The sequence below is a fragment of the Caretta caretta genome, chromosome 1 (assembly GCF_965140235.1).
Source record: "Caretta caretta isolate rCarCar2 chromosome 1, rCarCar1.hap1, whole genome shotgun sequence".
NCBI classification, from domain to species: domain Eukaryota; kingdom Metazoa; phylum Chordata; order Testudines; family Cheloniidae; genus Caretta; species Caretta caretta.
This window is the reverse complement of record NC_134206.1, coordinates 123,469,302-123,496,176: the sequence shown is the minus strand read 5'-3', so window position 1 is coordinate 123,496,176 and position 26,875 is coordinate 123,469,302. Positions and strand designations below refer to the sequence as shown.

Here is a 26,875-nt window from a genome sequence, read left to right as displayed (position 1 = left end):
CTTAACTCACTCTACACAGGTTTCAGAGTAACAGCCGTGTTAGTCTGTATTCGCAAAAAGAAAAGGAGTACTTGTGGCACCTTAGAGACTAACCAATTTATTTGAACATAAGCTTTCGTGAGCTACAGCTCACTTCATCGGATGAAGGGCACCTTAGAGACTAATCAATTTATTTGAGCATAAGCTTTCGTGAGCTACAGCTCACTTCATCGAAAGTTTATGCTCAAATAAACACTTACGAAAGCTTATGCTCAAATAAATTGGTTAGTCTCTAAGGTGCCACAAGTACTCCTTTTCTTTTCACTCTACACAGTAAAAGCAAGGTGTTAATCTTTGTTTGCCAACTCCTGGGATTCTCTGTAGATAGACAGTGAGATGGGAAGCTCTAGCTACATGTGGATCATGGGTGGCCCTTTTCTGAGTGAGTAATAATTGATTGTCTGAAAACTTCGTTTACACGTCTTATTCCTTATTCTGTGGTTTTTGAGGTTTCTTAGACCAGTGGCTCTCAACCTTTCCAGACTACTGTACCCATTTTAGGAATCTGATTTGTCTTATGTACCCCCAAGTTTCACCTCACTTTAAAAATTACTTGCTTACAAAATCAGAAATAAAAATACATAAGTGTCACAGCACGTTATTACTGAAAAATTGTTTTTTCTCATTTTTACCATAAAGTTATAAAAATAATTTGGAATAGAAATATAGTACTCACAGTTCAGTGTATAGTCTATAGAGTAGTAAAAACCAGCCACTGTCCGTATGAAAATTTAGTTTGTACTGACTTCGCTAGTGCTTTTTGTGTAGCCTATTGTAAAACAAGGCAAATATCTAGATGATGTACTGCCTGGAAGACCTCTGTGTACCCCCAGAGGTACACATACCCCTGGTTGAGAACCACTAGACAATAGTTCATGCTTTGGGAAGTAGATATTGATCTCCCATTGCCTTTAGTTCCTTTCAGGAACTAATGTCTGGTATAAGTGATGAGGGGATTACTAAAATCCAGATGTCATGTGTAGGGGAATAGTGATTGCTTCCTGACTAAAGGGGAAGAGAGAGAGAGCTATAGTAACTTACTACCAATATATTCAAGATATAGCTGACATCTATACGACTCACTTTGCAAAGGATTCAGACATTCCTAAGGTTGTATACTTGGGTGAGATGAATCAGCTTAAGTTACATGGGTCTTAATGTATCAAACATAGTTCTGAAATATTAAATCTCATTGTGGATGACACAAATAGAACATAAGAAACTCAGCCCCTGTCTTTCTCTACTTCCCTTTCTTGCTCCCAGCTCCATAACAAGTGCTCTTTTACTTCCCTGGTCCTCCCAGTTCTCTGAGATCATTGAAAGAAATCCCCTCCTCTGCACCTGCCCTGTCTTCCTGGTTGTCTGCCTCTGTGCTGCTTTTCTCACCTTTTCAGTGTTATCAGCTACATGGAATTAGTTGTTCACTGTAGGGTTAACTAGTTTGTACAAATATCATTAATGTTACCATTTATAGAGTTAATGATAGTTTGAATAGTTGAATGGTTTGTAATAATGTGACTCAAACAATTCTGTTTTTATACTGGCCCATGTGTTCGCAATAAATATTGCCGAGCTGTCATATTTTTTGTATGCCTTTATGTGGCCATGTAGTGAAATAGTCAGACCCAATTCACTGTGGCACAGATGGAAGGTTATAGAACTTTAACCCATTATGTTCCTGTATTTTGTCAGTTAACATCTTAGTGCTGAAGTGGTATTAGCAGGAGTTCTCAACCTTTTTTTTCCGGAGGGGGCCCCCCCCCAACATGATGTAAAAACTCCAGGACCCAGTGGGGGATGGGGTGGGATCTGAGTTACCCAGGAAAGAATTTTCTGTAGTATCTGGCTGGTGAATCTTGCCCATATGCTCAGGGTTTAGCTGATCGCCATATTTGGGGTCGGGAAGGAATTTTCCTCCAGGGCAGATTGGAAGAGGCCCTGGAGGTTTTTCACCTTCCTCTGTAGCATGGGGCATGGGTCATTTGCTGGAGGATTCCCTGCACCTTGAAGTCTTTAAAGGATGATTTGAGGACTTCAATAGCTCAGACATAGGTGAGGTTTTTCGCAGGAGTGGGTGGGTGAAATTCTGTGGCCTCCGTTGTGCAGGAGGTCAGACTAAATGATCATAATGGTCCCTTCTGACCTTAGTATCTATGAATCTATTTTGAGGGGGGGTGCAGAGGCCAGCAGGATTTGAGCCAGCTCTGTGTGGGCAGGAGCATAGCTCAGGGTGTAGGGAGTGGATAGCTAGGGGCTGTGTGCAAGCATGGAGGGTAGCTCAGGGTGTAGGGAGAGGGGTAGCGTAGGGGCTGTGTGCCGGGAGAGCTCCCCTGCAGTCCTGGTTCCCAGAGGGCTATGCCAGCCATGGAGCTGGGTCCCCCCACCTGGGTGGCTCTTACTGGCTGCCTCTGTGGGAGTAAAGGGGGGTGGGAGCTGAGGGGGCAACTTCAGCCCCGGGTAACAGCAGCAGCAGGAGTTAAGGGAGTGCTGCATCTGCCTGTTCTATGTCACGATCCAGAGCAGCAGCTGTGCTGCTCTGTCTGCTTCTGACTTCCCACCTCCTGGCGTCAGCCCTGCAGGGAGCGCCAGGGATCAGGCTCTGGGTTTCAGCTGCAGGGCCCCACAGCCCCCTTGAAAGGGCTTGTGGACCCCCCGGTTGAGAACCGCTTGTATTAGCATATTTTAGCATTCAGTTATCTTAACACTTAAGTTTGATGTTTTCATTTGTTTGTTGAATGGGCATTTTAAACTTATTTTTCTTGCCTATTTTACGTTTAATGTGATATTTACTTCTTGTTGCATTGCTGTAATAACTGAAAGAGAGGCTTATTTCATTTATTCATACCTTTTCAGTTGGAATATTGGAATGTAGTGGATAAGACACCAATGTAGTGGATAAGATGGGGATCAGGGCTTACTCTCATTATCAATTTTTTCTAGAAGACTGAATTGGTTTCTTTATGAAGACATGTATAATCAGTTGAGATGTATTTTTTTAGGTTGCTGACATGTTGTTGGAGCTGTGTGTTACAGAGTTAGAAGATGTGGCTACAGACTCGCAAAGTGGTCGTCTTTCTTCGCAGCCAGTGGTGGTGGAAAGTAGCCATCCATATACAGATGATACTTCAACTAGTGGCACTGTAAAAATACCAGGTAGGGAATACTGATAAGATTTATATGAGAGGAGAAATTATCCAGTTACTTAACATTATGCACATTTGGAGGAACAGACACTTAGATTCAGTTTACGACAATTCATTTTGAATCTTCACTAAAATGTTCAAGTAAATTGGGTAGTTTTTACATACCTGTTATAATAAATGATAACCTTTCTTGAACCTGTTAAATGTATTCTTCGTGCATTCAGGTTCTCTGGGCAGTACTGGATTTGGTACACTGCTGCTCTGCAGCTGTAGATCACTTCTAATTGTTGTTTCATTAGGACATTGGGAACAGCTTGCCCATAATCACATAGTAAATTTTTATCAGGGCCAGAAATAAACTAATTTCTTTGTCCTTGGTCTTAACTATTAGACTATAATTTTTCTCTGTGCATTGTGGTTTCATATTGAATTGATTTAATACTGTCCAAAAGTTAGACTTCTGATGCTGTTAGCCATTTTGCCTCAGCTTGCAGATATGCTTTGCTCTGACATGCTTTAACAGATCACGTAAGGTTTGGAGTGTTTTGAACATTGTCATGTACAGTTGGCCCAAATTCATGGGTGGTGTGTGGGTCTACACTGTGTAATACTTTCAAGGCAATTACAGGCAAATAATTATCTTAATAGAAAATAGCTATGTTCTAGCTTGATCATCATAGAACAATCCAAACAATGTTTTAAATCATTGGACTTTTAAAAGCTTACATCTTCCCCATTTTACTTATTGTTTAATTATATAAAGTGCTTTGTTACTTGTCAGGTGCCGAGGGACTCAGAGTAGAATTTGATCGCCAGTGTTCTACAGAGCGGCGCCATGACCCTCTGACCATAATGGATGGCGTCAACAGGATAGTTTCAGTCCGATCAGGTGATGAGAATCAAATGTTATATTTGCTTTATTTTTCCTTAAGTGCTTAGCTTAGCTTATTGTTAAATGTTGGATGAAATATACTCTTATTGTATTGCAAATTGTATAGGTTTATTTTAGGTGGAGAATAGGCTAGAAAAATACATATCAAATATTGATTTACAGTGTTTTTTAATTAACAAAATTTAAAAAATTTAAGCAGTTGTCTCAATACATCAAATTATTTCTGAATCATGCATAACCATTACTAAAACGCATGTAGATTCTGGTAATTATTTAACAGAAGCAACTTTTAATATTTGTGCATATATGCAAAGTAATTTCTAAAGTGTAAATAGTCGTGTATTTTATAGAAGAATTTCAATTTTAATCTGCAGCCTAAATTATTTTTGATAGACTCCACATTTAAAATCTGTTTTAACATTCTAACCTCTATGTATAAAGACCAGTGTAAGCTGGCAGCATATGGGTAATTGTTTTGGGGCAGGATTGAAACCTACTCTTTAATTTGCTTTACTTTTTAATTTGTCGCTTGGTAATTCTGTTGTGATTTGTAAAACATGTTACCCTGCCTGTGCCTTAAGATCAAATGTAAATGCTCATTTTACTGTTACATCCCCAAATGGTTCATAGTATGTGTTGTGTACAATTTTCTGTATAACCAAGCTATTTATTTTTAATGAATCTAAACATAATGTGAAACAGTATTTATATAACAGGAGTGCTAGGGTTTTTTTTTCTTTGTAAGAATTTTAACATTCTGGAAATATGGGTTTTACTGCATTAAAGGCAAATCTTTCTGGTCTCAAGTGCTTTAAATAAAATCTGGGCACAGGCTGGAGAGTTTTTAAACTCTATCACTTGCTCTTTCTTCTCCTCCTCCTTCTTTCATTTCCCCTCCCCCCTTCCTTGGATCAAATCATATATCCAGTATCTCTGTCAGTTTTCTTCTTTCGTTTACTCATCCATGTGGTATTTTCCTTTCTCACTCTCATCAAGTGTGACATTTAAAGTATGGGCAAGCTATGGATCATGATGGCTACCATTTCTGCTGACCCTTCCTCCAAGACGAGAAGTCCATTTTATGGGGCAGTTTGAATCTGTGTAATGGCGTGGGCCTTCTGATCTCCACCATCTCCCTAAACCCAGGTTATTCAAACTGGGACATGTGTCTGCGTAAATGTAGGGAGCAGGAAGGCATGCCTTCACATTGGATCTCATACCAATTTGCACACAAGTTTTATAATGATTGTTTTAGTACTATATTTAAGTTGCTTAATGGTGGTTGACACAGATATGCAATATTGTGAACAAATCTCATTCAGTTGAGTTCAATTTTATTGAATTATGGTAAATATCTTTGGAATTCATTATATTAAAATGTAAATGTTTTTGTACTATTGTGAGTTATGTGGAACTTCTTTAGCAGGAAGACAAGATTTAATGCAATCTCTGGAAGGTATTAGGAATGTCAGAGGGCTTTTTGGTACAATACATTTGAAGTAGGTTTCCAAGGAAGTACGTGGGGGTGAGGGAAAAGCAAATTCTTTCCTCTGAAGCCAACCTTTTGAAGCCTTGCACTGGGAGGAGAGATCCTTTGTGTACTAATTACCTGCTTCTGGAAACTCCAGGTCAGAATCCCCTGAACTGTATACAGGGTAGACTAAACATGTTTATGAATATACTTATTCTGAGCTGAATCTGTGATGAGCTTGTCACCACAAAGAGAACCCCTTGGGTGGGATGTTGGGCTTTGGCAGGAACACTTCATGTTAGAAGTGGGGTGATTTCTGGTAAGCTTATTAGCATGTGTGTAGGTTCTCTTGTTGTTTTAAATGTTTTCTCTGTAGAACTTTTGTCTTAGGAATAAAATAGGCTTATATAAAAAGGACTGTGTGGTACTTTATAACTATTATCAGTCTCTGCAGAGAGAACAAGCCTCTCTCTGCTGGCAATAACCCCGTGAAGACAGAGAAGTGTGCATCCTGGAAATACCTGATTAGAAGGGAATGAGTTGTAGGTCTCCATCTAGAAAGACAACGGCTGGGGATCTGGAAGTCTCAGAATGGGTGCTGGACCACTGGTGGGAAATACAGGTGCAGTTGCCCTGAACTGTGAGAGTAGGAAAAGATTCTAAATAGTGAATTCATTTTGTATATTGTTATGGATTGCATTTTGCCAACTTTTTATTTTTTCAACAGGAAAGTGGACTCAGAAATTTTTACTGACTTTGGTATTAAAACAACTGAAGGCATCTCTTAGATGGCAATTTAAATTGAGCTTTTCAAGCAGGAACAAAGTTGTGTTGTCACGAAATCGCATCTTGTCTTGTGCATGTAAAATAGCTAAAACCCATTAATGTGCTTCATTTACAGATCTTTTTTTTTCTAGAAACATTCATCTAATACTTACAGCAACTTGCATCTAGTAGTTATATGATACTTTATCTTTGACTGAAATAATCATTAATCAGTATAGATGAAAATGTGTGTATGTACTATCCCACTGTAACAGGTCGTGAGTGGTCCGATTGGTCTAGTGAATTGCGAATTCCGGGAGACGAATTAAAGTGGAAGTTTATCAGTGATGGCTCTGTGAATGGATGGGGATGGCGATTCACTGTTTATCCTATCATGCCAGCTGCAGGTAAGTCATATATATGGTAGGAGGAGAGAGAGGATTTACAGACCTGCTTCTCACAATTATATTTATTGCATGATTCAGATATTCATAAGCAAAGGTTGCATTGTCCACTTATACATGTTTATTTAGAAAAGAGAATACATCAACAAAGTAACAAGATACATAAATAAGTGAGGATACAGTTTTAGTATACTCTCCTTAGAAAGATGACTACCTGGATTAGAAATACTGGTTTTATAGTGAGTGCTAAAAGTGTTAGATCTCAGGCCACTTACTAAGATTCTCATGATAACTAAGTGACTAAAAAAGCTAACAGTTTTTTTTCACAGGGCCTAAAGACCTCCTTTCCGATCGCTGCATTCTTTCTTGTCCATCGATGGATTTGGTAACATGTTTGCTGGATTTCCGCTTGAATTTTGCTTCCAATAGGAGTATAGTTCCTCGCCTAGCAGCATCACTTGCAGCATGTGCTCAATTGAGTGCCCTAGGTAGGTGCAAATTTAAAGTGAAGTCTGTTGATTAGATGTAAAAATTATACTATAAGCAATTTAAGTTTTCTTTTTGCCATTTTAGCTGCTGGACACAGAATGTGGGCCTTGCAGAGGCTACGGAAGCTGCTAACAACAGAGTTTGGCCAATCTATTAACATAAACCGGATTCTAGGGGATAATGATGGCGAAACACGAACTATGGTAAGAATGATCAGTAGTAACGTCTTGCTCTAATTTGTTAAATGTTCAAATTAATGTAATACTCATGAAGGGTGCCAGATACAACTCTGATAACTGAAATCTGTAGTTAGTTACAGACCGGGAAAGTACAGGTGGGCAGCCCTCCCCACACCAGCCTGCCTGTTAGCTTCAAATGTATTCTGGAGGGCCTTCACTTAGGGACAGAAGATTAGTTCATATCCTCTACTGTTTACTTCTTTGCATCTGGAATTACCAGGAAGGGTGGCGTTTGTGATACGGACACATGCCTGTTAGCAGCTGAGTGGAGCTCATGTTCCACATTGGTTATCAAATTGCAATTAATTTTCCATCACAACTACTGTAAGAATTTCCCTTTTCTAACGTTGTATATTAAGTGTCTATATTCACTTTGCCTTTTGTTGTTTTTTTTCCAGAGTTTCACAGGCAGCGCTTTAGCTGCGTTGGTTAAAGGCCTTCCAGAAGCTTTGCAGCGGCAGTTTGACTATGAAGACCCTATTGTGAGAGGTGGCAAGCAGTTGCTTCACAGCCCTTTCTTTAAGGTAACAAGATACTAATATTGGATAATTAAGTAGCATGGGTCTGTTGGAATTTTATGTTGGCAAGCATGTATGGTAAACAAAGTAAAATGACACTTTCAGAAAACTGCCACATCCTACATCAGGAGCATCTAGTAAAGGGTCCACTGAATTCATGCTTATTTTCAACTGGAGCTTAGTGTCACTGAACTAAATCACACCTCTGTTGCACCCAAAATGCAAGATAGCTTCAGAACTTTTTTTGTTTTTGTTTTTGCAGGTGCTCGTGGCGCTTGCTTGTGATCTAGAATTGGACACTCTTCCTTGCTGTGCAGAGACACACAAATGGGCTTGGTTCAGAAGATACTGTATGGCCTCCAGGGTTGCAGTTGCTCTTGATAAGAGAACTTCATTGCCTCGCCTTTTCCTTGATGAGGTACTGCAGAAGTATTTTCATATAGGGTAGCAGAACATGTGGGTGTGCTAAAAGAAATTAATTATGAAGCTCTGTATTAACAATATACTTAAATCTGAGGAGGAAAATAGGTGAGATTTAAACACACTTATGCGAAGTGTTAAGTAAGAGTAACCGGTATTTTAAGTAATGGTTTCTAATCCAATATAACATTGCAGGTGGCAAAGAAAATCCGAGAATTAATGGCAGATAATGAGAATATGGATGTTCTCCATGAGAGCCATGATGCCTTTAAGAGAGAGCAAGATGAACAGCTTGTGCAGTGGATGAACAGGTTATTATGTTAATCTGCTGTAATGTTTTGGTCTTGTGACATTTCAAATTTGAGTGTTAGAATGAAAAGCTGAGCATATCACAGCTTCCATTTTTAATCTTCCACACTTTTCCTTTGAATTAACTGCAGGAGACCAGATGACTGGACCCTTTCAGCTGGAGGTAGTGGAACTATTTATGGTTGGGGTCATAATCATAGAGGACAGCTTGGAGGTATTGAAGGGGCAAAGGTGAAAGTTCCAACTCCATGTGAAGCCCTTGCCACACTTAGACCTGTGCAATTAATTGGTGGTGAACAGACTCTGTTTGCTGTGACTGCTGATGGGAAGGTAAGGGTTACAATAAATAATGCTTCAAGTTAGACTTCCCTGGCAAATGTCAGCCTGCCAGAGTGAGTGGGATTGGTTGACTCAATGGAAAGTTTACAAAACTTCTATTTAAACAAAACCAAAACAAGCCCCCACGCAGCTGCCAGGCAGGGTGAACTAGTCACCTAGTATAATAAAATTGTCTACTGTACTAAAGAAACATTTTGCACTGTACAGAAGATATTACCAGCTCTAAGCTTAGAGGGCTGTGCTGACCTTAACACAGACATCTGCTTCTCAACAAATGATTAACATTATTTTGAATGGCTACTCTGCTTGATGGGAATGCTGATGTGCTTCATGTTTGTAGAACTGTTGATCAAGAGTTTAACTTAATGGGGGAAAGGAATTTAAGCCTTTCTTCTATCTAATTCTATCTAATTTGTGTGATGTAATCAAAAACAAGGAAATTGAAAGTTAAGGTTGAAACTATGGGCTTAATACTTCATTGTATGATAGTACCCCACAGACATTCAATATCACACTGTGCCAGTCATAGAATCATAGAATATCAGGGTTGGAAAGGACCTCAGGAGGTCATCTAGTCCAACCTCCTGCTCAGAGCAGGACCAATCCCCAACTAAATCATCCCTGCCAGGGCTTTGTCAAGCCTGACGTTAAAAACTTCTAAGGAAGGAGATTCCGCCACCTCCCTAGGTAACGCATTCCAGTGTTTCACCACCCTCCTAGTGAAACAGTTTTTCCTAATATCCAACCTAAATCTCCCCCACTGCAACTTGAGACCATTACTCCTGGTTCTGTCATCTGCTACCATTGAGAACAGTCTAGATCCCTCCTCTTTGGAACCCCCTTTCAGGTACTTGAAAACAGCTATCAGATCCCCCCTCATTCTTCTCTTCCGCAGACTAAACAATCCCAGTTCCCCTCAGCCTCTCCTCATAAGTCATGTGTTCCAGTCCCCTAATCATTTTTGTTGCCCTCCGCTGGACGTTTTCCAATTTTTCCACATCCTTCTTGTAGTGTGGGGCCCAAACCTTGGACACAGTACTCCAGATGGCCTCACCAATGTCGAATAGAGTGGAACGATCACGTCCCTCTATCTGCTGGCAATGCCCCTACTTATACATCCCAAAATGCCGTTGGCCTTCTTGGCAACAAGGGCACACTGTTGACTCACATCCAGCTTCTCGTCCACTGTAACCCCTAGGTCCTTTTCTGCAGAACTACTGTCTAGCCATTCGGTCCTTAGTCTGTAGCGGTGCATGGGATTCTTCCGTCTTAAGTGCAGGACTCTGCACTTGTCCTTGTTGAACCTCATCAGAATTCTTTTGGCCCAATCCTCTAATTTGTCTAGGGCCCTCTGTATCCTATCCCTACCCTCCAGCGTATCTACTTCTCCTCCCAGTTTAGTGTCATCTGCAAACTTGCTGAGGGTGCAATCCACACCATCCTCCAGATCATTAATGAAGATATTGAACAGAACTGTCCCAAGGACCGACCCTTGGGGCACTCCACTTGATACCGGCTGCCAACTAGACATGGAGCCATTGATCACTACCCTTTGAGCCTGACAATCTAGCCAGCTTTTCTATCAGATTCATGAAATAGAGACAGACAGGGAAAATGTAGTTGTGAGAATGCCTTAATTTTTTCTCTTAAGCCTAGTTTGTGTAAACTAAATTTTTAAGGTAATTTAGAAAATTACTTTCTACCATGTAAATGCGTGTAACTGACTCTTAAAATATCGGGGTAATACATAGCTATTATTAACCTCTTGGACAATAAAAGCCTGTATATCAGTACTGCTTAGCAAGCCTACAGAGTTTGCGCTAAAACATCCTTTCGAAATGGTTCATGGGGAAAAAGCTTCTGAGTTCAGAACAGCTGTTCAAAACTAAGTCACATGAAAGTTCCCTCTTCTCCCCGTAAGAGAAGTTTAACTTCTGCACTAATGTAGCTTGCTGATATCAAGTGTAAAGACAAAGCCATATATATAGTTACACTAAGTATATATATATCCTGTACTTTCCAGGAAAGAAAATTCAGATGTGCAAAGAATGTTTCTGTCCTTTGTGTCACTAAGGAAGCAATGAATACTACAATTAATTGCACTGAGTGTAAGATGTAGTTTAAATGAATGTTCCTATCCAGGAAATTAACAATATAAAATACACTTTTTTCATTCATTGAAGCTTTATGCCACTGGATATGGTGCAGGTGGCAGGCTTGGAATTGGAGGGACTGAATCAGTTTCCACACCAACATTACTGGAATCCATTCAGCATGTGTTCATAAAGAAAGTTGCTGTGAACTCAGGAGGAAAGCACTGTTTGGCACTATCTTCAGAAGGAGAAGTTTATTCTTGGGGTGAGGCAGAAGATGGTAAACTGGGTCATGGAAACAGAAGGTAATATTTTGAAAATCTTTTATGTTGAAACGTTGATGCATATGTATTAATGGGATTTATATAGTTGAAGCATAGTACAAATATTTCCTAATCTATAGGTAGATCAAAGTCCTAGCTTTCTGTACCTACACAAGGATTGGCTTTTTTTGAAACTAGAGAAGCCAGTACAATACTTTAATAAAATATTTTTAGGGGGAAAAAAAGTAGTCAAACTTTGATTTTTGTTATTGGCTATATATTGTATTGTAACAAATCCATGGCTACCTCAGTGGGTTGCACATTCTGGCTATTTGGAACTTCATGGCACTACAGGGATTAGAATTTAAGTTTCTCCTGCTCCAAAGGCACAAGCCCCATACTGCTTGAGCTGAACGAGAAACTCCATTCTCTGTTAGAGGCACAGGGATTATGACAGAGTATGGCAGTTCTGATTCCATCTAGTAGGGATAGTAGTACATTTTACACTAGCAATTTCATCTCAATATGTTAAATTGTATTTTTAGTGAACATTTATCTCCAAAAATGAATCAATGTTTTGACTCCTTTGTTTTAATTAAGCCATTACTACTGTGTTGGTTTTATCTGGTAAGTTGTAGTAGGACAAATTAGCTGAAATGACACAAAGGAGTCTGAACAGTTTTGAGGTGTTCAAGTGATACTTCACAATCAAAATGAAAATGTTAACAGAGTGCTTGCACAGTAAGTCACTATATGCTTATAATCCAGAATTATGCATAAAGCTGCGATTTAGTCACAGAGGTCACACAAGTCGCGGAATCCGTGACTTCCAAAGACTTCTGTGACTTCAGCCAGTGCAGGCTGCAGGGCCCCTGCTGCCTACGGAGGAAGGGAGGGGCAGTAGGGAACCCCCATTGCTCTTTGCTTCTGCAGGTGGCAGGGGACCTCCACCGCTCTCTGTCTCCATGGGAGGAAAGGGGGACCCCCGGAGCTCTGAGCTGTTAGCCGAGGGGGACCCTGCAGCTCCAAAACCCCACAGGTGGTTGGGGTCCCTGGACCTCCCAGGCCACCCACAGCTGCTCAGGTTCCCCATTTTGTCATGGATATTTTTAGTAAAAGTCAAGGACAGGTCATGGGCTTCTGTGAATTTTTCATTATTGCCCGTGACTTTTATTAAAAATACAAAATCTTAGCCTTAATTATGCACATGGAAACTCATTGATAGAATATGTTAGTAAATGCTTCTAGCCTGTGTGAACCTATACGAATAGGATTATTCTGAATGATTTTTTTCAAACTTATTTTCGTTAGGAAAATGACAAGAAACAAGTAATATTTCAAAATGAGCAAAAGGATTCTTGAGAGAGTTGCTAGTTATGTATATTACTTAATCAGAGCATTTTATTCTTTTTTTTTTGTCTGTTTAAACGATTATATTTCAGTCCCTGTGATCGTCCTCGTGTAATTGAGTCTTTGCGAGGGATAGAAGTAGTTGACATCGCTGCTGGTGGAGCACACAGTGCATGTATTACTGCAGCAGGGGATCTTTACACATGGGGGAAAGGGAGATACGGACGCCTTGGGCATGGAGATAGTGAGGATCAGCTAAAACCCAAACTGGTGAGATGGTGATATTGGTATTAATGACCTGCAGTTTGAATGTCTGTTCTAAATATTTTGCTTTTTTTAAATTTTTGCATGTAAAGAATAAAGGTAGAAATGTTTAGAGAAAATGAGAATGAACTTACCATTCTATTTTAAGAGAGAGGAATGCGTTAAATAAAATGCAATTACAGAACTTTGCCAGCAAGCACTGGTAAAGGAGCTGCACTGCAGCAGAGGAACAAATAAATGCTAAGCATGCAGCAGCAGCTGATCCCATAATAAGGGCTGGAGCCATTGGAACTCATCCACACACACTATTTAAAAAAAAATTGACCTCCCATACAAGAAATGGAAATAATTTCTGATCGCGTGAACAAAATTCAGCCATCCAAGTAGGCTCTGTCCCTTACTCCAGTCAATAAAATATGTTGCCTCCTCACCAATAGCTCCTCTGCTGTAAGTCCTACCAGTGCTTCCCTATTTTTTCTGAAAATGGGCAGGCATCCCACTCTGTCTTACGCACGCTACTCCCTTCTCTTCCTTTCCCTTCCCGCCTCGCTTCCGGCTTGAAAAAAATGTCAATGCAGTGATCAGCAATAAGAACAATTGCAACTGGTTTTTTTTGGTTGTAGAATTGTGTACTTAATTCTGGGAATCCAATACCGAGATACCGTTAAGAGAAAAATGTTTTTGTTAACCAGTATTGTTAACGGTTATAATTTTGGTAGATGAGTTTCTAAAGTAGATAGTCATAATAATGCTTGTTCATATCCATGCCACATTAGGTGTGCGCACGCCGCGTGCACGAGCGTTGGAAACTTCCCCCTGCGCGGCTCCCGTCGGGCCGGCGGGGCCCCCCGAGTGGAGCAACTGTGCCGTGCGTATATACCCCTCCTGGCCTGACCCCCTCCAGTTCCTTCTGTCCGTCCGTGGCTGTGCTGGAACAACCTCTCTCTTGTAGAAGAGCAGTCCCTTAGCCTTCAGAGTAGCTGTGATCAGTTAGTTAACCTACCTTTATTGTGGACACTTAAGTGATTAGGTGCTTGGAGGCTTCCAGCACCCGCCCCGGGCCGCAGGGCATGCCGCAGGCCCACGGCTTCAAGGTTTGCGCCATGTGTTGCAAACCTATGCTAGTTCGTGACCGCCACGACTCGTGTCTACGTTGCCTGGGGAATTGACATCAAACTAAATGGTGTAGGATTTGCAAGGCGTTTAAGCCAAGAACAAGGAAAGAAAGAGACTTTTTTGTTTAAAGCAGCTGTTGGTGGCTGCATTGCAGCCTCCAGGCCCAGAGCGCCTGATGTCTGTTCAGGCATCCTTGGTGCGCAGTGCTCCGGAGCCGTCGAGAGACCCGGTACTGGCTAAGCACTGTAAACTGTGGGCCCCAGAGCACCAGACTCACCCCCAGCACCTCTCGTCCTCCCTGGTGCAGCCTCCGGCACAGCCGAAAGGAAGGCACGATCGTTCCCCACACAAGAGGCCGGTGCTTCCCAAGGCCCTGAGCGCTAAGAGCAGGAAGACCATGGTACCGGCGCCGACACCGGTGGTCCTGGCAGCACAAGCCCCACCAAGTCCAGACCTAAGTGAGCTCAGTGTGGACGATGGGCTCAAGGGCATAACGGATCAGCCCGCCACGCCTGGCACCTTTGAGGCTGCAAAGGACCTCATCGAGCTGTCGGCGGCGAGCCCCCTCCCGTGTGGCGAGAACCCTCCAGCACCCATGCCTTAGGTGCTGTCGAGGGGTAAGCCGGCAATGGTGTGCCACTCAAGGACGCTGTCCCGGCACCGCTCCCGGAGTTGGTCCTGGTCGAGCTCTGACTCCACGGACTCTCAGTTGCCAGCGGCCCAGAAGGAAGTCGCGGCACCGGGAGTGGGCAGCACGAGAAAGTACCGGGAAGGGCACACCGCTCTCCAGCACCACTGAGAGACTGGCACCGGGAGGAGTTGAGACGGCCCTCGCCAGAGGACTCCCGCAGACGGTCCCGGTCCAGGGAACGGTGGCACTGATCCCGGTACCGCTCCTACTCAGCCAGGAGCCGCTTATTCTCCCACCGGCGCAGATCGTTGGCACCGCCATGGCCTTCGCCATCAGCGTCACCCCAGTCCGGCGCCGACTCCGGCCGCTATAGCTACCTGCACCGGGCCCTGGACAGCAGGGACCCTCAGGTGGGCTGGCAACCGCAATGGGGGCCGCCAGGCCATTGGCCCTTCTGGACCCACTGGGCCTATCAGGAGCACCATGGCCCAGGGCAAGTTACTTGGTGCAGCGGTCCCGGTCCCTGCACTGATGTCAGATGGTGCCGGAGGCTACAGTATCCAGGCCTCCAGAATCCCCTCAGAATAAACCAGAGAGACTGGCACTGAGTCTGGTGCTGTCCCATGGACTCCTGCCCCGGCCCGAGCCGGAGGCCCCTCCCATGGGAGAAGGGGAGCAGGAGGACTAACCAGAGAGAGTCAAGCAGCAGCTAACTTCCTCGTCATCCCAACATGAGGCAGTGGCAGGTACAGAGGTGTCTGGCCCTCCACTGATAGATTATAGAGCCCACCAGGAGTTGCTGGCAGGGTCGCCCAGAACTTGGGGTTGCAGGCCAAGGAGACGGTTGAGCAGGAGAACCCCATGGTGGACCTTTTGAGCCCCAAAGGTCCATCCAGAATAGCGCTCCCGCTCATTAAGAACATTCAGTCCAACTATAAGACCATATGGCAGACCCCAGCCTCCAATGGCCAAAGGAGTGGAGTGTAAACACTTAGATGTGGCAAAGGGCTATGAGTTCCTGTTCTGCCACCCGAGTCCATGCTCCATAGTGGTCTCAGCGGTAAACGAAGGGGAGCACCATGGTCAGCAGTTCCCGCCCCTGAGGCCAAGGAGGTGAAATGCCTGGACCTTTTTGGCAGAAAGGTGTACTCATCTAGGGGCCTTCAGCTGAGGATTGTGAACCAGCAGGCTATCCTCAACAGGCACAATTTCAACTCCTGGACGGTGGTGGGGAAGTTAAGAACAACCTCCCGCAAGGTTCCCAACAGGAGTTCATGGCCCTGGAGGACGAGGGCAAAGCAGTAGCCAAGACTTCTCTCCAGGCCTCCCTGGATTCGGCAGACGTGGTGGCTAGAACAATTGCATCGGGGTGGTCATGAGGTGCTCGGCGTGGCTCCAGGAGTCAGGCCTGCTGCCTGAGGTCCAAAATACACTCCAGGACCTCCCCTTCAAAGGGTCCAGACTCTTCTTGGACCAGACAGACACGAGGCTGCCCAGTCTTAAGGATTCGCGAGCTACGCTCAAGTCGCTGGGTATGCACACCCCAGTGACCCAGAAGAAGCCCTTTAAGCTGCAGCCTCCCCCTCATCGCCAGTACCAGCCTCGCCATAGGCATGAGCCTTACCGTAGGCGAGGCAGGGATAAAGGGCGATGGCACAACAGTAACAATAATGTGCCGGGCCAGAACCAAGGCCAGCACAAAGCCCAGCCAGGCACTAAGCCAGGCTTTTGAAGGTGCACTCGAGGACAGCGTACCAGATCAGTCACCGGATCCATCCCTTTGTTTCCTGAACCGCCTGTCCTGTTTCTCTTGTGTGTGGTCCACCATTGGGTCTTACGCACGGTATGGAATGGGTACTCACTGCCGTTCGCCCCCCTCCCAGCCTCCTTCCCCGTCCCTCTTCAGGGTCCCCTCTAACGAGCATCTCCTAAAGAAGGAAGTCCGCTCGCTGCTAGAGGCGGGGGCGGTAGAGGCGGTGCCGCACAGCCTAAGGGGGAAGGGGTTCTACTCCCAGTACTTCCTCATCCCCAAGGCCAAAGGGGGCCTTCACCCCATCCTAGACCTGCGCGGGCTCAACAAGTTCCTGGTCAAGGCCCGGTTCTGCATGGTTTCTCTGGGCACCATAATCCCTTCCCTGGATCCGGGGGACTGGTACGCTGCCTTCAACATGAAGGACACGTACTTTCATATCGCCATCCATCCAGCACATCAGCGGTTCCTACGTTTCACCGTGGGCCAAGAACATTACCAGTTTGTGGTTCTCCCGTTCGGTCTAGCCGCGGCCCCACGGGTGTTCACAAAGTGCATGGCAGTGGTGGCAGCCTTCTTACGGAGGCAGAGAATCCAAGTGTAGCCGTACCTCGACGACTGTCTTCTGGCGGGCCAATCCGAGGCGTAAGTGCGGGGCAATGTGGATGTGGCCCTGAGATTGTTCTGCGAGCTGGGGCTCCTGGTCAACGTCCCCAAGTCCGCGCTCGTACCCACGCAGAAAGTGGAATTCATGGGGGCGGTCCTGGACACGGTGCAGGCCAAGGCAAGCCTTCCAGTATCCCGCTTCTGAGCTATCCAGCAAGCGGTTGCCTCCCTGCTCCAGTTTCCACCGACAATGGCCAGGTGCTGCCTGCGGCTGTTGGGCCACATGGTAGCATGCACGCATGTGGTCAGGCATGCCAGACTGAGACTCAGAACTCTGCAGGCGTGGCTCGCGCGGGTGTACCTCCCAGGCAGGGACCCCCTGGAATTGGTAGTGACAGCCCCAAGGGACATGCTGGACTCCCTGCTGTGGTGGCAGTCCCAGCCTGTGGTTTGCAAAGGCATCCCCTTTGCTGCCCCACAACCGGACCTGACGCTGGTGATGGACGCGTCAGACCACGGTTGGGGGTCTCACCTGGGAGACCTCAAGATACAGGGGTTGTGGTCCGGAGCAGAGCGGTTGCTCCATATCAATGTGAAGGAGCTCAGGGCGGTTCGTCTCACCTGCCAGACCTTTCACGCCACTCTCAGTGGTCACAGCATGACAGTTCTGACAGACAACACTACTGCCATGTTTTATATAAACAAACAGGGTGGGCTCGTTCCTCGCCACTCTGTCGCGAGGCTCTCCTCCTCTGGGACCTTTGCATAGCCCGTGCAATTCACCTCGAGGCTTCCTATCTCCTGGGGGTACGAAACGAACTGGCGGACTCTTTCAGTAGGTCATACCACATGCACATGTGGATGCTCAGGGCGGACATCGTGCTTTTGCTCTTCTGCGGGTGGGGGTTTCCCGGGGTAGACCTGTTTGCCACCAGGGCCAACGCCCAGGGCCCGTGGTTCTGCTTGTTCCAGGGCCGCAGCCCGCGCTCGCTCGCGGACGCATTTGCAATCCTGTGGAGAGAGGGCTTGATGTATGCCTTCCGCCCGCTCCCCTTGGTACACAAGGTCCTACTCAATGTGTAAAGGGACAGGGTGGTGGTGATCCTCGCCCAGCCTGGGCCTGCCAGCACTGGTACACATGGCTCCTAGAGCTGCCGGTGGTGGCCCCAGTAGTCCTGTCCCTACACCGGGACCTCATTAAGCAGGACGGCGGGTGGCTTCTCCACCCCGACCTACAGTCACTGCACCTGAGGGCGTGGAGGCTCTGTGGCTAAACGCCCTCGAGAGCCAGTGCTCCCTTCCCGTGGAGCAGATTCTGCTTGGAATCAGAAAGCCCTCTACCAGGGCAACCTATGCGGCCAAGTGGAAAAGGTTCTCATGTTGGTGTGAACCCCGACAGGCCCTGGTGCAGGCCATCCTGGAGTACCTCCTGCACCTCAAGCAGCAAGGGCTAGCCCTGCCCTCACTCAGAGTGCACCTGGCGGCCATCTCTGCCTTCCGTCCGGGGTTCTCGGGGGGCTCGGTGTTTTCCCACCCAATGGTGGGACAGCTCCTTAAAGGGTTGGAGAGGGTATTTCCATACTCCCGCCCCCCAGTCCCTCCATGGAACCTTAACCTGGTCCTCTCTAAAATCATGGGACCCCCTTTTGAGCCCTTTGCTTCCTGTTCTCTCCTCCACCTTTCCTGGAAGGTGGCATTTCTGGTTGCCATTACCTCGGCCAGAAGGGTGTCCGAACTGAGGGCCCTCACCTCTGAGCCACCGTATACCGTATTTCACAAGGACAAGGTGCAGCTCCGGCCGCATCCCAAGTTCCTCCCTAAGGTGGTCTCCCAATTCCATTTGGGCCAGGACATTTATCTGCCGTTGTTCTTCCCGAAACCCCATGTGGACCGAGTCACCGCAGCTTGCACACCCTGGATGTGCATTGAGCGCTGGCGTTCTATTTGGAGCGCACCAAGCCCTTTCGCAAATTTGCGCAGCTGTTTGTGACTGTAGCCGAGAGAATGAAAGGCCTCCCACTGTCGGCGCAGCGGATTTTGTCATGGATTACAAGCTGCATCCGGGCGTGCTATGAGCTCGCAGGTGTTCCGGCTCCGGCGGTCACGGCCCACTTGACCAGGGTGCAAGTGAATTCCACGGCTTTCCTGGGACAGGTCCCAATCCAGGAGATCTGCAGAGCAGCCACCTGGTCCTCGGTGCACACCTTCACAACCCGCTACGTGGTCAACCAGCAGGCCAGAGAGTACGCGGGGGTTGGCAGAGCAGTCCTCTGAGCAGTTGTTCCGTGACTCCTACCCTCCAGAGGTAAGCTTGTGATTCACCTAATGTGTAATGGATGTGAAAAAGCACTCGAAGAAAAAACGGTTACTTACTTTCTCGTAACTGTTTTTCTTCGAAGATGTGGTGTTCACGTCCATTCCACCACCCACCCTCCAACCCCTCTGTTGGAGTCAACGGCAAGAAGGAACTGGAGGTGGTCGGGCCGGCAGGGGTATATATGCACGGCACAGTGGCGCCACTCGGGGGGCCCCGCCGGCCTGACAGGAGCCGCTAAGGGGAAAAGTTTCCAATGCTCGTGCATGTGGCGCGCGCACACCTAATGTGGAATGGACGTGAGCACCGCATCTCGAAGATCAACAGTTACGAGGAAGTAACTGTTTTTTATTTGCAATTTGGAATAAAAAAAATCCAAGAAAGTTAGATATCCTGATTAGTAGGCTAGCAATAATTCAGACTTCGCAATTTCATGGTAACTAGCCTTTCATAATTTAAATGAAGATTGTTGGTTCTGCTACAAGATTACTTGGCACTTGAACTGGCAATTTAATTTATCATCTGTACTCGACTGTTACAATATGAAGGTGAGCATTTCAGAAAATACAATGTTGACTAGTTTCATACTATTGTTTAGATGCTTGAATATTATAAACCTGCAAATAGCTATTTGCAAACATGCATTTTTATTCAGTTTATGTAATACACAATAAAAGTCAGAAACCAGAAATTGAAGTTCATAAAACCTATTCCTTGTTTACCTTAAATATATCAGCAGCTGTTTTTTCTGATTTTTTTTGTTAACTATAGTGAGAATTTACTTGAGCAAAATAAAAGGATTAACCCAAGTATTTAAAATATGTACGGTACATTGTTAGTTATCTTTTTGTTGGGTTGAAAATACTAAAGTTTTCTTGACTGTTAGTGACTTCACTCATTGATGTGGTCCTGAGGTGTAATCACACCCTCAGCTCTCAATAGAGTTCCTGCAAGTTGACTGTTTTTATTTGACTTACTGTTTGAAATTAAAAAGTTGAGACTTCTTAATGTAAACAAAAAATGGTGATGGTCTTTCAGGTGGAAGCATTGCAGGGCTATCGTGTGATTGATATAGCCTGTGGTAGTGGAGATGCGCAGACGTTGTGCCTGACCGATGATGATACTGTCTGGTCATGGGGTGATGGAGATTATGGAAAACTTGGGAGAGGGGGCAGTGATGGCTGTAAAGTACCAATGAAGGTATTTATATTTACATCCGTTTAAACACACTCATTTTAGAGAAGAGTAATGAAAAGTGAGTTACCAATTTGTAGAAGATTCCCCTTGTCTTGGGAGATAAAGGTTTTCCTGGTGGTTACCACTGAGACAGCTCAGTTAGGCACACTGACTGGTAATATAGCCTTGTGCTTGTATGTCTGAGTTACAAGGGTTGCCCTTAGTTTTTCTTTCTCTTTTGGCAATATTGTTGCTTCCTGTGGTATTCCTAATTTTAAGTTTAGAGAATCTCTCAAACCAGTAGAATCTCCTGACAGATCTCCACAGGCACATATAGAAATTCAAGGATATGGTACCAGTAAATGGGGTGACTCCAACTCCAAAAAGGGACTAAAATTGATTAAGCTTAACATCCCACTTTATTGTAACTTGCTACATGTGAATGCATAGTTGACTTGGAACCTCTTAAATTATTAAGAGTTGAAGACTGTACAAATATCTGATAGCATGAATAATATTGCTATATAGTAGTAGTGCTGTTATTCATATGTTAAATATTCTTATCCCCTAGACTGAGGAGAGAAGATCGAGCATGCTATGTAAAATTTTACCCATTGCCCTGATCTTGGCTTTAAAAAAATAAATAAAAATAAAAATAAAAAAAAATTGAAGGTTTAACTCTAATTTTATACAAAGCTTAAGAACTGGAAGGAGTGAAAAGTTTTGCAAATATGACTTGTGAACAGCATGTACATTGATTTCAGTTAAGGGTGCACATACAATACTGCAAACAGGCTGTTCAATCAGTTATCAATCTGTCCCACATTGTATTTAGCTGTGAGACACTGATTTCTTTGTCCACACCTGGAGAAAAGCCTTGTGCAGCTTGAAAGCCAGTCTCCTCTGCCAACAGAAGTTGGTTCGTTACAGATATTACCTCACTCACCTTGTCTCAGTCAATCTAGTTGCATTTAATCCTGTTTTCCCAGATTGATTCCCTCACAGGCCTTGGAGTGGTTAAAGTGGAATGTGGATCACAATTCTCTGTGGCTCTTACCAAGTCGGGAGCAGTATATACCTGGTATGTGTTTTGAATTTGCAATAAATACTAGGGCTGTTGATTTAATTGCAATTAACTCAAAAAAATTAATCGCGATTAATCACACTGTTAAATAAGAGAACACCAATTGAAATTTATTAAATATTTTTTAATGTTTTTCTACATTTTTGACTATATCGATTTCAATTACAATACATAATACAAAGTGTACAGTGCTTACAAATATTTGCACTGTGAAAATGATAAACAAAAGAAATAATATTTTTCAATTCACCTCATACAAGTACTGTAGTGCAATCTCTTTATCATGAAAGTGCAACTTACAAATATGTAGATTTTTTTTGTTACATAACTTCATTCAGAAGCAAAACAATGTACAACTTTAGTGCCTGCAAGTCTACTCAGTCCTACTTCTTGTTCAGCGAATCGCTAAGAGAAACAAGTTTGTTTACATTTATGGGAGATAATGCTGCCCACTTCTTAAGTACAGTGTCACCTGAAAGTGAGAACGGGCATTCGGATGGCACTGATGTAGTTGGTGTCGCAAGATATTTACATGTCAGGTGCGCTAAAGATTCATATGCCTCTTCATGCTTTGTCCATCGTTCCATAGGACAGGCTTCCATGCTGATGACTCTCGTTAAAAAAATAATGCATTTATTAAATTTGTGACTGAACTCTTTGGGGGAGAATTGTATGTCTCCTGCTCTGTTTTACCCGTATTCTGCCATATATTTCATGTTATACCAGTCTCAGATGATGACCCACACATGTTTGTTTTAAGAACACTTTCACTGCAGATTTGACAAAACGCAAAGAAGGTACCAATGTGAGATTTCTAAAGATAGTTACAGCACTTGACCCAAGATTTAAGAATCTGAAGTGCCTTCCAAAATCTGAGAGGGATGAGGTGTGGAGCATACTTTCAGAAGTTTTAAAAAAGCAACACTCTGATGTGAAAATTACAGAACCCAAACCACCAAAAAAGAAACTCAACCTTCTGCTGGTGGCATCTGACTCAGATGATGAAAATGAACATGCATCGGTCCGCACTGCTTTGGACCATTATCGAGCAGAACCCATCATCAGCATGGACACACGTCCTCTGGAACGGTAGTTGACGCATGAAGGGACATATGAATCTTAAGCGCGTCTGACGATGCCAGCTACAACAGTGCCATGCAAACGCCTGTTCTTACTTCTGCATTATCTTTGCAAATGTAAACAAACTTGTTTGTCTAAGCAGTTGGCTGAGCAAGAAGTAGAACTGAGTAGACTTGCAGGCTCTAAAGTTTTACATTGTTTTATTTTTGAATGCAGGCTTTTTGTGTACATAATTCTACATTTGTAAGTTCAACTTTCATGATAGAGATTGCACTACAGTACTTGTATTAGGTGAATTGAGAAATAACTATTTCTTTTCTTATAGTGCAAATGTTTGTAATAAAAAATAAATATAAAGTGAGCACTGTACACTTTGTGTTCTGTGTTGTAATTGAAATCAATATATTTGAAAATGTAGAAAACATCAACAAATATTTAAATAAATGGTATTCTATTAACAGCGCGATTAATCACGATTATTTTTTTTAATTGTGCAATTAATCACGATTAATTTTTTTAATCACTTGACAGCCCTAATAAATATCCATTCTTAGGTTAAATTAATTATAACTTAGCCTACGACAGGCATAATTAATGCTTGTCTGTATTCTCCCACTTAGGTTCTTCCTTCCTTTAAAGTAGCTTCTCTGTACTTATCTCACCCTTGCTTATCTTTATTGCTTCCTCCTCTGACTCTGCTATAATAATAAATAAATAAATATAAATAATTAGCAATAGGATTCTGAAATTCGGAGTGACAGTCACCCACCTCTTCCTCGTCTTCCTTCCTACTCTTGTCTCTTTGTACATTTTCTGGATATGTCTGCAATCATGTTGGTTAAAATGCCTTAAAATATTCAAATTTGGTTTTACAGTCAGGTGCTTATTAAGTTATACTTCAAAATGGCTGAATGTCTACACAGAAGTGATTTGAATTATATTCATGAAGGATATCTGTGGTGATAGTTTATTTTATACAAAAACTTGCACACACAGAATCGTAGAAATATAGGGCTGGAAGGGACCTCGAGAAGCCAAGTCCTACCTGAATAGTGAGGCAGGACCCAAGTAAACCTTGACAGTTGCTTAAAAATCTCCAATGATAGGGATTCTACAATCCCCCTTGGAAGCCTATTTCAGAGCTTAACTACCATTATAATTACATAATTCCTATTATCTAAGCTAAATCTCCTTTTCTGCAGATTAAGCCTGTTATTTTTTTTTGTCCTGTCTTCAGTAGACATGGAGAACAATTGATCACAGTCCTCTTAATTACAGCCCTTAATGTACTATGCATCTGAACATTATTACACTCTCTATGCACTTGATAAGATGACTTGGCAATTGTGGATATTCCTTACAACCTCATAGATTCTTAAGTTCCTTCAGTTCCATGAAATGCATTGTCTTCCCCTCTCTCAAGGAATAGGTTCTCTTTGATGATCTTATTGCATTCCTGTTTGAGTGAAAGGCATGAATGTCTTGCCTTGAAAAACCTAAGCACAGCATATACATTCCAGGCAATGTCCACTGGAGACTTCAGTGCAGAAATTCCTAATAGATTAGTAAAAACGTGCCCCTAAGGGTCAAGTAGATTGGGAGTATATGGGGAAAATTAAAAATGATAGCATTAGACATTTGTTAAAAAGTGACCCTAAATTGTGGTCAAGGGGGTTTGCATTTCATAATTGATTCGGCATTTTTAGTTCATTGTTTGAATCTTCATAGTTTGGAATCTTCCTACAAGTTTTAAGTTTCATATATTTTTTGAGTTGTCAAAGTAAAAAGAAGTCTTGTATTATTGGAAAGGAGATTCCTAACTTTCAAAATGTATAAAGTCAGTTTGTAGACTTGATGGGTCATAAATTACTGGATCTTGTATTTGCCATTGGTCCAGGATTGAACATTTGTAATCCTTGATACCAAATTTGGGGAGGTGAGGTAAGAAGAAAAACTATTGTCAGTCTGACATTTCCCTCCATCTCCGTTAAAAATGACCATTTGAAACTTGCTCAAGGTGTTGGAATGTTAGCACTGAAATAATGTGTTAGTGGATAGAATGGAGGAGAGTTGGTCAGAGTTATATGGCAGTTTGTGTATGTTGTGGTGGTGTCTAATTGGTTATGTATATTACATATTTATATATGGTATACAAAGGAGAATAAACATCTGTGACTGTGTCAGCAAAACCACATCAATACGATAGGAACAAAGGATGAAAAGAGGATTTCCCTCACTGCCTCACATTTGACATATTTGGAGGCAAAGTCCTAGGTTGTATGCTAAATACTTAATATAAATTTGCAAAAAGAACAGGAGTACTTGTGGCACCTTAGAGACTAACAAATTTATTAGAGCATAAGCTTTCGTGAGCTACAGTTCACTTCATTGGATGCATAGAATGGAACATATAGTAAGATATAATACATACAGATAAGTTGGAGGTTACCATACAAACTGTGAGAGGCTAATTAGTTAAGATGAGCTATTATCAGCAGGAGGAAAAAAACTTTTGTGGCTCATCTTAACTAATTAGCCTCTCACAGTTTGTATGGTATCCTCCAACTTATCTGTGTGTGTGTGTGTGTGTGTGTGTGTAACTATATGTTCCATTCTGTGCATCCGATGAAATGAACTGTAGCTCACGAAAGCTTATGCTCTAATAAACTAGCTAGTCTCTAAGGTGCCACAAGTACTCCTGTTCTTTTTGCAGATACAGACTAACACAGCTGCTACTCTGAAACCTGTCAGTATAAGTTTGGTTATTGGTTTATATGGAAAGAAGTGTTCATGATGATGAATTCACATTTGGCCTATATGTGTAAATCTCAGCCTAAAACACTAGTTTCTGGTATAATGGTGACTGAGTACAAATTGATTTTTGGTCCCCAATCTACTAACAACAGGTCAGCTTTTAAAGTCCTGTCTACTTGAAGACAAAGTATTATGATTTTTATGGAGTTAAATCGTACAAATCTGAAAAAGTCCTTTTATAACTGTGAGGTTGGGAAAAATGTTTGTACTAGTTATGTTATCTGTATGCAGGGGTAAAGGAGATTATCATCGATTAGGCCATGGATCTGATGACCATGTGAGAAGACCTCGACAAGTACAAGGGCTGCAAGGAAAGAAAGTCATCGCAATAGCTACTGGCTCTTTGCACTGTGTTTGCTGCACTGAAGACGGTATAGAGAACAAATATTTTACTCGTTCTTAATAAACTTTATTTTGAAAAATGAAACATTTTAAAAAAGTCTGAAATCTGATGGATCAACATTTCTAATGGGTCAGAACCTGCCCTCCTTTTGTGCTCTGACATATTTGCATACTTCCCAAGCAACAAATTTTGGTTTGTGTTGGTGATCTTAAAAGGGCATGCACACAATTTTTCAAGGTTTTCAGTCACTTAGCTTGAAAGAAATAAGAGTTAAGTTTCATAAAATATTTGAGATGCTCTAAAGAAAACCATATAGCTTTAACAGTAATTACAAATTTGTTGAGCTTTAAATGAGTGCACTAAGCTTTTTTGTTACATAGAAAGTCTCTTCAGCTTGCTGAGATGTTTAACTTGGTAAATGAAGTATGGAAGCAAACAGTTGTGTCTTATAGAGCAGCTTACATTCATTTTAGTGTGTTTGAATGATTAAATGTTCCTTCCAGTAGAATTGTTTCTGCATTTAATTAGCAAGTTTACAAAAATGCTAGTGAAGTATTACGAAGTAGGCATGCATGGTGGCTAAGCTTTCCTTTAATTTAATCAGTCTGGTCTGCCATGGAACTATCAAATATAGACAGCAAGTAGTGTTTTCTATCGCTGTAATTCTTGTCCTGCTTCCCAATTTCCTCCTTGTGTTTTAGATACTTGGTGTATGTCCTCTTAAATGAGTGTGTAAACTGGGCAGTGGACATGTCTTTATATATGTTTGTACTGCAGCTAGCATAATGGGGTCTCAGTTCTGATTGATTAGTAAATCTGGGTGTTTCCTTCATGGAGATAACAAATAATTTTTGTTTGTAGCGGCTAGGAGCCCTAGTCATGGAGCATGACTATTGTGCTATCTGCTATACAGACAACAAAAAGATGGTCCCTGCCCCAGAGAGTTTCAGAAGAAGTAAATTT

The 26,875-nt window shown here is 43.0% G+C and overlaps 1 protein-coding gene across 3 annotated transcripts in view; it reads left to right on the top strand.

The window, feature by feature from the left end:
• Window positions 1–26,875, top strand: part of HERC2 (HECT and RLD domain containing E3 ubiquitin protein ligase 2) — a 206,911-nt gene that overhangs the window by 159,812 nt on the left and 20,224 nt on the right. For all 3 annotated transcript variants that reach the window (XM_048858958.2, XM_048858973.2, XM_048858967.2), the window contains exons 70-83: window positions 3,039–3,192; window positions 3,964–4,071; window positions 6,586–6,717; window positions 7,044–7,202; window positions 7,288–7,406; window positions 7,841–7,966; window positions 8,223–8,378; window positions 8,576–8,691; window positions 8,821–9,019; window positions 11,212–11,426; window positions 12,827–13,004; window positions 20,454–20,615; window positions 21,581–21,672; window positions 25,801–25,940. In XM_048858958.2, the coding sequence (XP_048714915.2) occupies window positions 3,039–3,192; window positions 3,964–4,071; window positions 6,586–6,717; window positions 7,044–7,202; window positions 7,288–7,406; window positions 7,841–7,966; window positions 8,223–8,378; window positions 8,576–8,691; window positions 8,821–9,019; window positions 11,212–11,426; window positions 12,827–13,004; window positions 20,454–20,615; window positions 21,581–21,672; window positions 25,801–25,940 (2,056 nt within the window). The remainder of the gene's footprint in view (window positions 1–3,038; window positions 3,193–3,963; window positions 4,072–6,585; window positions 6,718–7,043; window positions 7,203–7,287; window positions 7,407–7,840; window positions 7,967–8,222; window positions 8,379–8,575; window positions 8,692–8,820; window positions 9,020–11,211; window positions 11,427–12,826; window positions 13,005–20,453; window positions 20,616–21,580; window positions 21,673–25,800; window positions 25,941–26,875) is intronic.